Here is a 17,054-nt window from a genome sequence, read left to right on the forward strand (position 1 = left end):
TAAATTATGATCAGGAGATGTCCCTCTGACTGGCAAGCTGCAGCCTAGGTTCATAGATAAACTAAGGAGTCTTCTCAAGGCTTGCATCAACCCTATAGAGATTTGTTGTGCCACAGCTAGCAAACTGTAAAGTCCGGATAATCCTACCCACCCCCACCCCGCCTCAAATTCACAATCAACAAGATACTATTCAAAAAGGCAGAAGAAGCTGGAGTCAAGAGACGGAACAGCATATCCCAAGAACTTCTTTGATTAACAGGTAGCTGAAACAATTTGAGACACATGTAGATAGCCTCCATGACTTAAGATATTTTATAAAACAGAAATTAAAAATCCAACAACGAAAAACCACCCACCAAATCTCACTACATACAATCTGTAATTACAGCTTTGCGTGTTTTAAAAACAAGATGAATAGAATACAATTTCTAAATGAACACCTGCAGACCTTTGAAACTTTATAGAAAATAACACACTATTCTCCATTTTTCTAATCCTTTCTTTTTTTTTTTTGAAGTCTGAAAAATGTTAGAAATATTCTCATCTTTGCAATTACAATAAGTAACTGATTTTACAGGTAAACATAGCATTCTGGTCATTCAGGTAAATGGGTAACATCATGGGAAAACATGAGACACAGGAGAGTCAGGAGTATAGAGACCGGGACCATTTCAGGGTGTCCATATTTAGAAACATCTTCTGAGATGTCTTTTTGGACTTTTCCCCTTCCAGATTTCACTACAGACTAGAATGCCTCTTCTTCCCTGAAAAAACAGGAGAAAACACATATCTGCTTGGATATGTGTTACAGCCCTAAGTATGGTTTGGCTGGTATATAGTTCATTATGAAAAAGTCACATTCCTTTTAACATCCATCTCTGCTTATTAAATTACAGACATTCTGATCCTGTCCACCCAGATATAACTGGTGCTGGGCACTCCGAGTCAAAAAGCCTTCATCAACAGTGCCAAAAGAGCAGTCAAAGTCACCCAGAGTAAACAGAAATTGAAGTGGCATCTAACAAGCACCAGCATCAGAGAAGAACAGAGGAACACATAAAGCCTCTCTTCTGTGTCTTTCTTGTCTGATGTTTCATTAGTTATGCAGTGCATTGATCTTCAGTCAATTCCTCCTAAAAATGTTGTTCAAGTTTGCAGAACGGATATTTGTCCAGAATGGAATCTGTCATAAAAATCCCTTCGACAGAAGATCTTTCCTCAGCATATACATGGCATTAAAGCAGTAACGATGGGAACACAAACTACTCTAAGCCAGGGTCACACTTAAAGTAATTGTGTTAAATCAAGGAGGGAAGCAGCCTAATCCTTGTCTACATAGATATGAAGGAAGCTCTTTTTAACTGCTTTTAATCTGGAATTCCTCCTGAAGCAACATTTAAACAGGTGAAAGTTTCTTCAACCGAGCTAATAGAAAAGGAGATTTTGTTTACCCCACCCTCTATTTGGACTGTCAAAGCTGTTGAACACTAATTATCTCCCCCGGCATATCTTTATCATTTTGTCTCCCTGAGGATTAAAACTGCAGTCTACATTCCAGCACTGACTAGATGAAGATTAGGTTATCTGCAGCCAGCTAAAATCTGAAATTGGTGTATCAGAGTACTAGTATCATTAAAGCCCAAATTATCCATTATGCCCTTTATGGTCTGGCAGGGGTTTGAAGGGGTTTTAGTACTCCAGGACAGACAGGAAAAAATGCACACTGCCTACTGGGCAGAATGCTATTTCAGAAAGTGGATTCAACACAAATGAATTTTTTTTTTAGTTGAGCTACTGCATGAGTTACCTCAGAAGACTTCTCCCCCTCCCCCCCTCCAAAATAAAGAATGAAGAACATCAACATTTGATGGCATCCCCATCAAGCATACAACTAAGGAGCCTTGTAAATTGCTATTTAGTACCCTCTGTACTTACTGAAAGGAGAAAGCACTCCTCATAACATTAACCACTTAGCAGAGGGACTCTAATCACAGATCAGCCTCTCCTCCCCTGCCCCTATTCCTAAAGTTACAATAAAAAAAACCAAACAGGTGACAGCTGCAATTAATCTGTTGCTCTAATAAAAAAATAAAATGGCACTTCTGTTTAATACCCAGTTAAGTTTGTTAGATGAAAAACTTCACTATTTGCTCTATATTCAAAGTCAATTTTGCTGACAGATCTCCTGTACTCTCATACACGCAAATGAAGAAAACTTTGGCTTTCATTATTGCTAGAGAAGGGGTAGAATCATCAAAAAGCATTTGTAATGCTTTCAACTCATTGTATATCTAACTTCTAACAGTTCTCTAACCTGCCTTTATGTTCTGCTAGTGTGCGTAACCTGAATACACTTCAAACTAGTCAGAGACTCGGAACACAACTTCAGAATCGTAACACTCGATCTGATCACAGCAAGGTTCAAAACAGATCCCAAACATTTGAACAAGTACTGCTTACAGCAGTCTGTACACTGTAAAACATGATGTTGGTACAGTGTGTACAAAAACTCAAAATGCAAACAACTTCCATTTCATCCAGAGATTCGTGAATTACAAGGATTAGATATCCCTACACAAACACATGCACAAGTTCCTGTAGACTTAAAGAACACTATTTCATCTGACACCTTTATCAACTAGTAACAGCAGTTACTGAGCAGAAAGGCAAGACTCTCTAAAGTATTTTATCACCCATTCAGGAAATACTTCTGAAGATTCTCTATCACAGCTTTCTTTGATTCTACAGCTAAAAAGATGATAAACAGTGGGGTCCTAACTACTTGCCTGTGTAACATTTTAGTTGTAGGAATACCCCTACAAAAGTTAAAATACAGTTAAAAGCTTCTCATCACACTGTAATATAATGATCAGCTGAATTCTCAAGTTTCTAGAAACTTCACAGCAATAGTGGAAATAAATCCTATAATTGACTAGCCCTGATTAAAAAAAAAAAGATAAAATAGGCATACATTTAACTTGCTGTCTCCTAATGCAATTGCAATTCCCTGCAATTAGGAGAGCCCTTTCTCTTTGAGAATCTAAAGCAACTGATGTTATCTGTTACAGCACAACACATGAAATAAATGTGAGAAGGCAAGCCATTTTTCAACCACTTGAAAAAAGACACCTAACTGAAGAAGAATGCACAAAATCTTAATTTGAATAGATGATGCACAGGAGATAAGGTTATGCACTAAGAATCTTGTGGGCTACACTAAAATACCAAATTCTACAGACTGCTTTAGAAAGTCTGTGGCAAGTATGCAAGCTGTGCATCAATTAATTACCAAACCTGATGTATCAGCGAAGTACTTGGGGATTATCATCATGTTTATTAGTCAAATAGCAAGGAGTAAGCAATGTAAGACCAGACTATGAAGAGACAGCTATTACAGTATTGGTTGTAAATTTACAGTTCAAACCCTAGATATCAATTCTGGCTACTAACAGAGGAATTTTGGGTGGACAAGACTTGCAGGTTGATTTTGAATTACTATTTTAGCATTTGTTTACAGAAGAGCCCACAATTTTGATTAGATTATCTCGCTTTAAGAAGGTTAAATAATATGGGTTAACCACAGAGAATACCACATAGAAACACTAAACATACTCCATTAAACTGAATTTGTGTCTTGGTGACTTTTCGTTAAACAAAATTAAGACTACTTTAAATAAACCTACAAAAATTATTTCAAAAACAATACTTTTTACAAAGACAGAGTTCTGCTGATTTTCCTTGGGTTTCTATTGTAGATTAAAAAAAAATTATGTGCAACAAGAGACTAATTTACCCTCACACTTCCTGTTGCTTCTAACACTTCATGCTACAAAATTATATCCTTTATCACACAGAATTAGGTTGATGAACACAAATATTATTTGAAAACAACCAAATCTCCAGATGGAATTCTAGCTGTGCTGTATACACACCTTAAAAATAAAAGTACCAGTGCTAATCCTCATGCACTGGGTGGAAAATTGATACCTTTAACAATCCAAAACTCATTCAAAAAGAATCTGAACTTTAAAAATCAGATGCAGAGGGTCAATGCATTGCAATGCAAGTGACAATTTAATTCAAATATGTTTCATTTTACAAGAGCTGAAGTTAGAAAAGTTTAGTGTCCTACTGTTTTCTCGTAATTAGACACGAGCCTGTTCTAGCTCCCTATCTGGGAACAACACACAAACACTGGAGTATTTTCTTCTTCAGTTGAACCACTAACTTTTGCAGAAATGTCACATGTCCAATTAAATGCAGTAAACCTTAAAATAATTTTTCTGACAAACAAAATAATTACAGCGACCAATGATCATCATTTTTCATAAGCTATCTCCTTACCATTAGAGGAAGAGCCCCTATTTGCAAGTGATGAAGTCGAGGAGGAGCATGGTAGTGGGCCAAGTGAGGATGCAAGGGCCCTGGAGGGTAAGTAGCTGCAGTCACACCAGCTTCAATTCCCAGTTCCCTGTCACAGGAATGAAAGTGGCATTACAGTAAAGATACATCTTGACTCCTAGATACAATTCCAAGGCTTTGGAAAGCATACAACACAGCACAACTACGGTAACAATTCTACATAAAGACTTTTTAAAAAATTATTTAAACTTTGCTCAAGAATCATCTTAATCCTACCACAAAAGCTGTTTTTACATCAGCTGTGAAGATTTAGGATGATCAGTAGAGATCATCAGTAGACAGATCAGTAGAGACAACTCCACATTTATTGTGCCCATGAGTATCATCAGCGTGGAGTCTTCTCTGCAGCTCACACTGTGGGAACAGTAGCTGTCATGCATGTACCTCTTCCCTAACAGTAAGAAGTATCTATTGTTTTTAATAAACAGTTGCGTAACTTAAATGTAACCTTCGTGAGTGGGCCTGATGCAATTTTAAATAAGCTCAGACAGAGAGGAGAGAGTACAAATTAGTTTGTAACTCAAATCCAAACCTCTATTTTACAAAGAACCATAAGAAGTCTTCAGCAATGTTTTACTTGCCTATTTTAAAATCAATGTTTTTAATAACTACCTAGAGTCAGTAACATTTAATTCAATTTTAAAAGCAATAAACAAAAACCTCTAAAAATGTATTTAAGATACCGAGTACTCAGAGCAGTATTCCAAAGCCAACATCTACAAATTCTAAGCTGCCTGCAGCACTTTAAAAATCACAGCCAACATTATCAGCACTGTGATCAGCACATTATGCCTTTTGTCCTGAGCCCCAAAGAACTAAAATAGTATCCAATTACTAACCACGCAGATCTCTCTGGAGCTTGTCGAGGATGGGAAGACATTGTCTGAGGCACATGAATGTGATGCCCGTGACCATAATTGGGATGCATTCTGTGAGGATGCGGAGGCGGCCGTTCATGAGCACGTCTAAACATAAAACAGCAACAGTTAATTTCACATACTTGTTAGTATCAAGAAAACAACATCCATAACCAAAACATTACAGACTGAATTACTGGAATGCATTCAAAATAAAAACATAAAACTCCCCATACAGTATTTTAATTTCAACTTTAGATATAAGTGTCCTGGTTTTGGCTGGGGTAGAGTCAACTTTCCTCCTAGTAGCTGGCATAGTGCTGTGTTTTGGATTTACTATGAGAATAATCTCGGTAACACACTGATGTTTCAGCTGGTGCTAAGTAGCACTTATACTAGTCAAGGACTTTTCAGCTTCCCATGCTCTGCCAGGTGCACAACAAGCTGGGAGGGGGCACAGCCGGGACAGCTGACCCAAACTGGCCGAAGGGGTATTCCATGCCATATGATGTCATGCTCGGTATATAAACTGGGGGGAGTTGGCTGGGGGGCAGTGATCACTGCTTGGGGATATGCTGGGCATCAGTCAGTGCGTGGTGAGCAATTGCACTGTGCATAACAATGTGTATATTCTTTTATAATTATTACTACTACTATTATTATTCTTTTCCTCTGCTGTTTTATTAAACTGTCTTTATCTCAACCCATGCGTTTTACTTTGATTCTCTCCCCCATCCCACTGCTGAGGGGAGGAGCGAGCAAACATCTGTGTGGTGTTTAGCTGCCTGCAGGTTAAACCACAACAGTACATTAGAAACTAATTATGATATAAATTTCATATTCAAAGACAAAGCCAGCTTCAGCTACTGTGATGTGACTTTCACTTGGCAGATGTGACTACAGAAGGACTGACAAACTGTTTAATCCTAACCTCAAACCGCAGGTAGGAAAGCAAGGGCCATAGGATGGTCATGTTGAGATTCAGCATCATTCACAGCTATGCTGCAGTGTATTTCTAGTAAAACTATACCAGCAGAAGTACGTAATTAGGGTAATTTTTTCTAGTAATTATTTCTAGTAAAACTATACCAGCAAAAGTAGTGATTAGAGGAAACTTAATATACTAATCAGAGGACGTTTTCCTTGAAACATATTTGCATCACACCTCAAGTACTAAGAGCACACAGGTTTTTTTCCATGCCAGCTGGTATAGAACAACTACAATTTTGGAAAAAGAATCTTCGAAGAAACCTGCTAGCCTGACTTCTACTACTTCACCACTTCTCAGTTACAGAAAGAAATGGATTGGTATTTTTCTTTCCATTGCTTTCAGTGAAGAAAGTATTTTTTTATTCAACCTAGAAACTTGGATTTTGCCAAAAGCAGTACACCGACTCCGGATTCAGTACTACCTTAAACTACCTGACAAAGTAGACTAGACATTTTGTAAATTTACACGTCTAGAGAAGTAAAAAGTTACTTAACAGCACAAGATTCTAATAACTGTAAATTCACACTTCTCCAGAGAAACCTATCAAGCTTGTTTAAATTTTGTTAGAAATATTCATTTTCTGCAAAGGTACAGACCAACATGGGAACAGACCTATCAGCAGAACCTAATCCTAGTGTCATCTCCCTTCAGTTTATCAAGTTACTATGGGGAAACGTCTAGAAGAACAAATTGTAATAAAAAACCACAGCAGAAAAACTTCCATAGTTCCATAAAAATTTAATGTCATGTAGGCCCATGTTTCCTAAAACGAGTCTTAATTTAAAAGAAACACATTTAAAATTATTTCTATGAATGTAAAAACCCTAGGCTGTCTATCCTACAATATTAGTATAAAGTGTGTGACCAGATTTAAAATAAATAGAAAATCTGTATGTTATACAAATGCAGTGTACCCTCATACACTGCGTTTTGCATATTTTGTGGCCAGTTCCAAGACCCTAAGGAAGTTATAGCTGTTGTACCCACACGAGACATGAGAGGGAGAAGAGGACTTTAACCATTCTGTACTTCCAATCCTGAAAAAGTCCTATATTGTTAGACAGAAGGTATACAAGCCAGATTATCCAATACGCTATTTCTAAAAATGAAGGATGAAAAAACATTCTAAGAACACTTTGAGATGCTGGGACACAGAACTGAAGGAACTGCAAGTCTGCTGGCAGTCTCAGTCTGTGTATTAAATAACGGAGCAAATACACACAAGTTTCTGGTTGTCAGAGTATAATCTGATTTATATGAGGTCAGGCCAAGAAACCTATAATATTGATTTTGCATGGAAGTGATATGAGGATTAGAGGGGAAAAGAAAGATCAAGAGCGGAACAATTTTGTAACATTGCAAAACTATAGAGAAGAAACCTCACTAAGCAAACTGTCAGTGTCTGACCTGAGATTGGCGACTTCAGATAGAATGTCAAGGAAGAACCTCTTATCAACATTTGGCTACATTTTCTATACATAGAAAGATAGTTCACTAGGCTAGAAATGCCAATATTCACATTTCCATCCCCAAACTACCAGAAAGTTTCCAGAATTGATAAGATAGCTACCGCTCTTATTTTTCCTTAAAATGCTATCTTGGTGTCTCACATTCACTGGCTTTAATGTTCCAAAATTAATTTTGGGGTATGACTGCATAATCATGGGCATACACAAGCAGTATGCCTGTATGTTCAGGTTAAGGTGTTTAGACATTACACCATTTGCATAGCAAAGATAATAAGAGAACAGGTGTAGGTTCCAACAGATCAAAATTTTAATGACCAAGAAAGCGAAAGCAGGGTTATATTTGACTTTCCTGGGGGGCAGGGTGGGGTGGTGGTAGAGGGAAGTCTGTCATGTGCCACTTTGTGAGCAGTTACTGCCTATAGATATTTTTATGAATTACCTGGCAACTGCCTCAGAAGTTAAAGCAAACTTTTGTTTAAGCATTAACTTCTAAATCAGTTTTAGGTTAGTTACCAGTAGAATTTGTATAACCCATTTGTAGAACAACTAGAGTGCTCATTCTTTAATTCTCTTGGGTATTTAAAAGCATTATCTCAGAATTAAAACCACTTCAGTTACTTTGTGACTGAATATCAAGCCAGTACTGACTTGATTTCTGTTGATACTAGTGCCACAAATCTAGTTTAGCAACAACAGTAGCATCTCTTACACAGTATCACCAAAGCTACATCTCAACACTGGTCACATTCTCATACAGATATTATTCAGGCTCTTCCTTCTCTTCTAAAGGCATAGTAAAGCTAGGTAAGTATCTAAGGTTAAATCTGACTTAAACCTGGTAAACTGTCTCTTATGAGAAATTGTTTGTTTTATTTTAAAACACTAGTTAGATAAAAAGAATCTTAACAGCATCAACAAGGCAAAATGCACTCTCAATGAACACATTTGAGCTTATGATGTACTTTCTAGGCTGTGCAGCTTGAAAAGGAAAGCCTGTTATCTGGAGGATGAGTAATGGGCAAGAGAAACATAAGCTTTCCTCCTCTTCCATGACCCATTTGTGCCTTACCTGGAGACACTGTTGAGAGATGTAATGGAACAGGTTCAGTCTTAATGCTCACGTGATTGTGATGGTATGTAAAGACACTTCTTACCATGGTTTAATACTAAAAGTTCCTAACCATGCAATTAACAGTGAGATTCACATGCAACATTTTACAAACCTGAGGGAAATGAATTATACGTTTAGATATTGTTCTGAGTACATTTGTGACATACGTTGGGTGTTGCATCATTCTTCTTCTCTGGACCTCCATCCTCTGGATCACTTCATGAGGATGTAGCCTCTGTGCTGGAGGTGCTGTTGCAGGGATGTGATGGGATATAGGCTGGTGTGTTGCAGGAAGATGCTGTGGTATTGGAGCAGCTGCATTGGCTAAAGGATGAGTTGGTGGTGGAGGTGGAGGTGGAACAGGATGGGAAGATGCATGAGAGGAGATTGAAGGATGGAAGGGATGCACTGGATGAGGGATAACATAGTCTACTTGAGGTGGAGGTTGTGGCTGTGGAGGAGGATTTCCATGAGAGTGAGGACATGCAGAAGCTTGATGGTGAAGAGGTCTGGTCAAAGAAGCATCTGGAATGAAAACATCAAGAGTTTTTAATTTGGTCAGTAGCAAGTTTTGACTTAAATTTATTCTAAAAAGTATCTTCACACAGATGCTTCAATATTATTACACCAGTGTAAACAGCAGCAACATGGGAATATGTCTTTATGCAATTTTTAAATAAAGTGATTCCAGCAGTATACCCTACAAGAAACCCACACTTCCTGCAACCCAAAGTATTCCACTTGCTAACGTTAAAAAATAAAGAAGTCTGCACTCTGAAAAATGTATACATGGTGAGAAATTTTACTTCAAGTTTGTTAGTTTTACACAAATTTCACAAATTTAACCTCCCTCCCCAATCCACTATTCTGTATAAAACAAACAAAAAAACCACCCCCCCAAAAAAATAAAGAAATCACAAACAAATGAGTTGACTCTCTGAGATTGCTCAAGCAGAACTCACTGGGGGGCAGGATGGGGGACAGACCAAGGAAAAAGAAATAAAAAGACATGGCTAAAATACAAAAATATTTTCATAGTAAATACTGGTTTTGAAGCCTGTTATTAAAGTCACTGAAAAGAAAGTATTTTAACTTCACCTTGATCCTCTTCAAATCCTCTACACAGGCTGAACTGTTTAAATATATTTCTTAATACATGTTTTGCTAGGCCAGTTCTAAGATCAAAGCAAGCAGATAGTAAGAGTTTTCATATGTTGCCAGGGAAGTTGGTTTCTTGCTTATTTGATTCCCGCCCCCCCCACCCCCAGTACCCAGTACTTATCTGTACTTACAAGGAGAATGCATATAATGCCGACAGGAAGAGAGCGATGCCTGAGGAGGAGGTTGGGGCTGCGGCTGCGCAACCATACTTGATCCATATCCATCTATTGTTATCGATTGGCTTGGGCCAGCACCAGCCTGATGCCCATAAATTGCAGTTCGAGATGAAGAACCAGGACAGCAGGGGTCAAAAGCAGATGTTCCATGAAAAGCACCACTTCCATGACTTCTTATACCACTGCTGCTTAAGTCTACTGGCAACGCCTGCTGCGTAAACAAACCATCTTTTTTCAAGCAATTCTTCAGACATTGAAACCAAAGACACCTTCAAACATAATGTGCTAAAAATAAATACTATCACAAGCAACTGGGATCCTAATTTTTAAGTTTTAAGGCTCAACTCTGGAATATTCTTTAGATATGGTTAACATTTCTTATTCCTAAATTCTTGAATCTGGTGTGAGAGACTAAATTCATGACACCAGATAGTGTAAAAAACAAAAAATCCTATGATGGATAAATCAGTGAGTATATGGGAGCACTGTGCATTGAAATGTGTGGAGACAAAAACCAATCTTTAGCGTTTCCAATTGTGCCTAATGTATTACACTTAAAACAAAAATGAGATTGATAGTTCTGCATGTCGTAAATTAAGTTTCCACAGTATTGTTCTTACTTATAACCGTATTGTTTTAAAGCTGTGATTTTAGTTACTTAAGAAGTCTTAAAAAACAATGCTTTTGGAAGAGCAACTCTTTTATACCTTTTATAAACAGAACGTTAGACTTGACTTTTTCTTCCCTTAAAGCAGCTCAATTATTTGCACTTCAAAACTGCTATGATTGGTACAGTATAATTCAAGTTATTTGTATTTGAGTTGGTTAAACAGCCACTATCATCTTACAGTCATCAAGAGGATGTCAGCTGTCAGTGATTACTTGTTGGATTATGACTTAAATTTTAAGTTTTTCGTGTCCATGTATTATAGCTCAAATTTTTTTTTTAAGTTCCCTTCTATGACGCCTGCTACAAAACAAGAGAACAACACACAATTCAGCATCCTATTCTATTCCCTCGTATTGATAACAACTTGAAATCACAAAGGGAAAGTCACAAGAATTAAACATGCCTGGTCATGGTAACTGGTGCCAGAACTGCTGCTTGCTCCACAAGGTGCAGGCACTGGGGGAGGCCGTTCAACAGGGCAGCTGGAGTCACTGAATGAAGGAGACAGTGGAACAGCTGGGTGGGGGTTGTGGTGGTGGTGGTGGTGATGCTGAAAGTGGTGGCCATGCTGCTGAAAGCAGCTTGTATGCGGATGCCCCAATGCATGATGAGTCTGTGAAGGTCCTCCACAAGGAGAATGCTGAGGGCAGCACGATGGTAACCTTGGCATGGCCGGAGGGCCAGTTTCCAGTGTTGTATTAGATGCAGTTCTTCTTATATCATCTTGACAATAAAGAAAGTTAATATTGAAGTGAAAGAAATTAGTAAAGCTGATCACTGTAAAGCAATGTCTTAAATAGAAAAAAAAAAAAATTGTACTTCACAATTAAACAATTAACTGACTGAAAAACAGATCTAGACTAAAACAAAACAAACTGGATACAAAAAAAGAAGATTCAGCCATGCCTGCCAAATGAACCAAAAATGAATGGTTCAAGTGGATGTACTCATGCGAACCACTAGAGGATGTGAAATGACACTTGCCTTATTCCACTAATTTAAGACATGTTATCAGTAAGGAAAGGAGGAAAGATTGTCCCTGCGGTGAGTGTGCAGACATCTCTAGTTTTTGTGCAACTGTGGTCATTGCAGGTTTTTTGGTACCTCACCTGACTTGCAGGTAGGGGCAGAATACCCATATTTAAGAGATGTTGGAGTGCCAGCTGTATACACAGCCCTATTATAGGTCAGCATCTACAAAGATCTGTATAAATGCACTTCATAGTACCATAGAATGTTCTGGGTTGGAAGGGGCCCCTAGAGGTCATCTTCCAGTGAAGTAATCCACAGGGGAGGTTAAAAAAAAAAAAATCTACATGCTTAACTTCCTTACAATACACATTAAAAATACCACATCTGTAACACACTGCAATGGAAGACTTAGTTCCCCATGAACCACATTCTAGCTCCTCAAAAAGCAAGGATGTAGTTCATTAGGTATAACCAAATTATTCCAATAGGCAAAAGCAGAAGGCTCCATCACAACTTCCTTCATCCTGAGGGAGAAATCAACTTCTTCAGATTCCTGCCCTCTCAGCTTACTACTGTTATGTTCAGTACTAAAAGTTCACATGTCATTTCATCTAGAGAATGCCAATTAAGTTCCTCTACCTCCTTTGTACTAGGAAGCAACACAACAGTTTAGAAAGCTCTCTTATTCTGTACCTCCAGCTGAAGTACCAGCAGTGCCGCCACTGGGAAGACTAGAAGTCGTCTCTGGTGCTGCAGAGGGCTGGCTGTTGGAGATGTTTGGAGCTGCATCAGAGGCCTGCTCTGAGGTAGACGTACTAGAACTGTTACTGGAAGCAGAACTCACGACCTGTGGCTCCACTCTAGCTGATGTGGTTGGCACAACTGTCGGCTCTAGCGAAACAAAAAAGCTTTCATGTTCTTTAAGCTTTAAAACCTGCTGGGGTTTTTTTATTGTTGTTGCTGGGTTTTCATTATTTTACAAGAAATCCTCAATTCTGGTCTTGCCAGATGCTAAAAAAGTCAGAATACAAAAGCTTGACAGGTAAAAAATACAAAATTTAATTCTGTTTCATTTGGGGGCATAATATTTTTTCTTTTTTAATCAACTCAAATTTTAAGAATTAATATGAAATAAAATTCCTAAATAAATCTGACATATCAAGTTTTATTTACTGAATAAAATACTACTAGAAAGGAAATAAAATTACATTGGTACTTTATGATGAGAACACTTGCCGAAATATTTCATAAAACCACAGGCAAACTACTCTATGATTAAGTATTACCTTCACCATTTTTTAATGCCTACAAGCGCAGAAAAGCTTTTAGGTAACTAACCAAGAACAGCATAACAACATCTAAACTAGCAGTACTGCTTTATAAACTTCAATCATTCCAGATGCATAGTACTAAAGGCTATAGCAAGATAAACCCAGTTTCTAGTCTCAATACACATTAAAAGCAAGTTTATTAAATCAGTATTTGAGACTTCTGTTGAAAGTACATACACATTCATTTTGTAAGGTAATACTTGGCAATATATTTAACTGGATGCAGGGAAATACACCAAACACTTGATAAATCTTGTTCTCTACTACACAATTGTAAACAGGTTAAAATTTAAAAAGATACCTGGAGGCACAATTCAAATTTAGTGTTGAAAAAGTCTGCCTTTGACTGTAAGTTTGAAATTTCTTTCAATTACTGACAATGCAATGACATGACTAGGACTATGAGATACCATAAAAGGGAATATCATCAGGAAGAGTTCAGGCTTTTTAGTAAATATGTCTGCACGGATATTGGGCGGGGGGAAGGAACAGGAACATCAAGACACTTCAAATACTTCTCTTACACAAAGTCTCAAAATAAAACATGACTAGTTTGCAAGATTTCTCTCTACCTAGTAGGTATATCAGCAACTCAGCGAGCAAGGGAATAAACATAATTCCCTTCTTCCAAGTCTTCCAACTCATCACATAAAAAACCATATCTAATAGCTACATTTAAATTCCTTCATATTTTAATGTGCCATTCCAATATACTAATTTTACTTAAAAGAAAACATTTTGGAAGAAATGTATTACTGCTTAAATTCAGAAAAGAACAGCAAGTATATAGGACACATATAGCCTAACATTGACACATGATCACAGAGTGCTCAAGACTGGGTGCTAAACACATTCTGAAAGCAATCCTGTAGTCAGACATTTCTCAATTCTATTGGCCTCAATCATCCTGCTCGCCTGGTGGTTTTGACTCACCACCAGCAATACAGACAGCTCTGTTTCTCTGCCCCAAACCCAGTAAAAGCCTGTGTGCTTGGTCAATCTCAAACTACTAGCTAAGAGAAACTTAATTTTAACACGCTTCACAGACATTAATCCAGGAAGATAGATGGAGATATGATCCTTACACTCATGGAAGTAGCTAGCAAAGTTGTAAGACCAGTGTCTTTGAAGACATCAGTAAAGTTATAAAGCATGTAGCTGCCTTGTAACAGTGTTAATTCAGAATTTTTAAAATTTTACACTAGTTCATGTATGAAATTTGATGCCCAAACAAAAAAATAGTATCGCTGAAATCTGGAAGACTCATCTTAGAAAGGTATTTCCTCTGGGGGGACAGAACAGCTAGTCGTAAATATACACATTACAGGAGTAGAAGTTCATTCAGCAGTGATCTTTTTTACAAGAATTTGGTTCCTGAATTTAAGAATAAATTCTGTAATTTGAGTTTAAAGAGTAAATTAAAGCAATATATGCCTATTTCCCTTCAATGATAGAGCTGTTGGGATATTTCACAGTAAATCCATAAAGAAAAGAATCTGTAAATCAACCCATCCTCTTCCTTAAAAACCAAAGAACCAAAACCAATTCCACCCCCCACCCCAAATAAAGACAACTTGAACAATAAGATATTGCAAGGTACTAGCTTGCAATGCACTCGGATATGGAACTACAACAGGACCAAATTTCTGTTAAACATTAGAAGTAGCACACATCCCAAAAATCCCCAAAACCATCACCACCACCACCACCACAATAAACCTCCAAAGACATACCTGAGCTTTAGGTTTTCCTTCTCTCAACTTTTCACAATACCTAGAAGTTGCTCTTATGATTTTCAGCGGGAATAGACTTATTAAGTGCTAGTAGGTTCTAATGTTAGGAAACAATGAAAGGTTACAGCTTCATAAACCTAACGTACTTTTACTAGTTTGGGGTTGGTTTTTTTTTCCACTGAAAAGGCCTGAAAGTTTAGTAACTATTCCAAAGCATAGGCAACAATAGATTTTCCTTTTATAGTGTTGTATGGAAGTGCGTATTTTTGAAGAAGTAGTTCCAACCTGTTCTGTAATTTCTGTTTGATGAGTCAGCCCTCAGACACACACCCAAGTCTGTTTTCGAAGAAAAATTAAATCTGCTAGACCCACTGGGAATGGCTAAACTTTTAATTTTAAAAGGAAGGCCACAAGAGGATTTTCCGATAGGCTTGGAAATTAGTTTGTTAAGAATTGAGACTTTTTCATAGAATGGTTATGTTACAACTGATGCAATTAATTCCTCTCCCCTTACAATGATCATCCTGCTCCTGAAGGAGGAAAAGATTTCTCAGACCAATGCAACTTACCATCTTCATCCACTGTAAGGTCCACTACTTCCGCTGCGTTCTGTCTCAGTGGCTGTATGACTGTGGAAATCCTACTGCGGTTCCGCTGTTCTTGAGGTCGTGCAGCATGAGAACCAGAGCTCTGTCCCCAGTGTGACCTTGTGTGTCCAAGTGTTGAACGAGACCTTAAAAAAAGTAACACCTTAAGTATTGACCTAAATTTTGCCATTATTAATTTTTTCTCCTCGGTGTTTGAGAAGCTATTTGAAGTAGGTTTTTTTATTATTAGAAGAGCATTTTTTGTTATGTTGAAATACCCCACTGTTCCACATTGACTAGATGTGTACTTACAAACATTACTGCAGCCTTTACCAGAGAACATAATGTCAAATACCCAGCAGGTAGAGTTTCAAGATCTTTAAACAATGTTCCTATGAAATACATACAGGTAACATAAAAAAATTCACTGTAAAACCCTACAACCACAGTCAGGCAGCAATTATATCTGATGTTATGCTTTAACTTTGTTAATAGTAAATGAAGAGTCTCCAAATCCTATACTATTCCCATGCAGTCTGAAACAGAAGATCTATGAATGATACAGAACTGTAAAGACAATAAAAATTTGTGAACATCAAGTTCTTTTGCATGTTAACTAGTGACAGAATATGTTCAGAGAATAATTTCTATATTTTAAATTTCCAAAGTGTTCTAGAAGTGCAAAATCTCTGGACTTTTCTCTCAAATATTATTCCCCCCCCTCTTCTAAGAACAAGCACAGCTTTGTGTAACTATGGGTTAAGGTTCCTTGGAGGACCTCAGGTTTGGTAGTAAAGGAGAGAAATCAGCTGTGGAAGGGTATGCAGGATTGTCAGTGTTCACTTCTCTTACAGGAACTCCAGCTTCATATCAAAACTGGTGCAGTTCCTCCTATATCCGTATTTTTTGTTTTTCAGTGCAAGCTGTAAATACAACACTAAGAAATATCTTTGGATTTCTTCTTGCACAGAAGAACAAGTAGGCAACATTCAAAGCATCAAACTAGAGATGAAGAGAAATAAAGCCTAGCATACAACTGTACAGTGAGCTAATAATCTTTAAGAGTTGTTGAAATAGGTATGATGGAGCAAAGTTGGAGGTGGAAACAAAAGACAACTGAATTGAAACAATCTAAAAGTTAGAGGTCTGGGTCTATTTTCTCATTGTGATTAAATAGGACATTCTGAATGACTAATGAATATGTTAGCTATATGGTGCTGTCTATATTCAGTCTGTGGCTGAGTCCATGTAATTTCAAAATCACTAGGTTAGTCCACCTCTGAAGTATGTATGACCAAATTCTTCAGTCCATTTAATGCTAAGACAATCTCAACCAGACCTTAATAGCTTTTTCTTAATGAGAAAAGGACCATCAGTGAAGGTTTCATAGCATTTCGATAGATACTGTCTATCTCATCCTCCTAGCTATGATTCCAGCTGCTCGAGACTGCAGCTTATTTTACATCAAAGATTTACTTTCTCTATGCTTTGAAAGTGGCTCTATCTTGATGGAGAAGAAAGGAGGAGTGAATGATCATCAGTACGTGACAATTTCTTGATTGAATATGGTGCAT

The 17,054-nt window shown here is 37.5% G+C and overlaps 1 protein-coding gene across 7 annotated transcripts in view; it reads right to left on the reverse strand.

Moving 5' to 3' along the window:
* RNF111 (ring finger protein 111) overlaps positions 1 to 17,054 on the reverse strand; it is a 55,012-nt gene that overhangs the window by 12,456 nt on the left and 25,502 nt on the right. For 5 of the 7 annotated variants that reach the window (XM_009643974.2, XM_035899608.1, XM_035899604.1 and 2 more), the window contains 7 exons: positions 15,463 to 15,626; positions 12,523 to 12,720; positions 11,261 to 11,580; positions 10,143 to 10,398; positions 9,018 to 9,375; positions 5,262 to 5,387; positions 4,345 to 4,471 (listed from right to left, as the gene is read on the reverse strand). In XM_009643974.2, the coding sequence (XP_009642269.1) occupies positions 4,345 to 4,471; positions 5,262 to 5,387; positions 9,018 to 9,375; positions 10,143 to 10,398; positions 11,261 to 11,580; positions 12,523 to 12,720; positions 15,463 to 15,626 (1,549 nt within the window). The remainder of the gene's footprint in view (positions 1 to 4,344; positions 4,472 to 5,261; positions 5,388 to 9,017; positions 9,376 to 10,142; positions 10,399 to 11,260; positions 11,581 to 12,522; positions 12,721 to 15,462; positions 15,627 to 17,054) is intronic. The other 2 variants (XM_035899606.1, XM_035899603.1) reach the window with 1 other exon arrangement.

The sequence above is a fragment of the Egretta garzetta genome, unplaced genomic scaffold, assembly GCF_000687185.1.
Source record: "Egretta garzetta isolate BGI_Z169 unplaced genomic scaffold, ASM68718v1 scaffold287, whole genome shotgun sequence".
Lineage (NCBI taxonomy): Eukaryota > Metazoa > Chordata > Aves > Pelecaniformes > Ardeidae > Egretta > Egretta garzetta.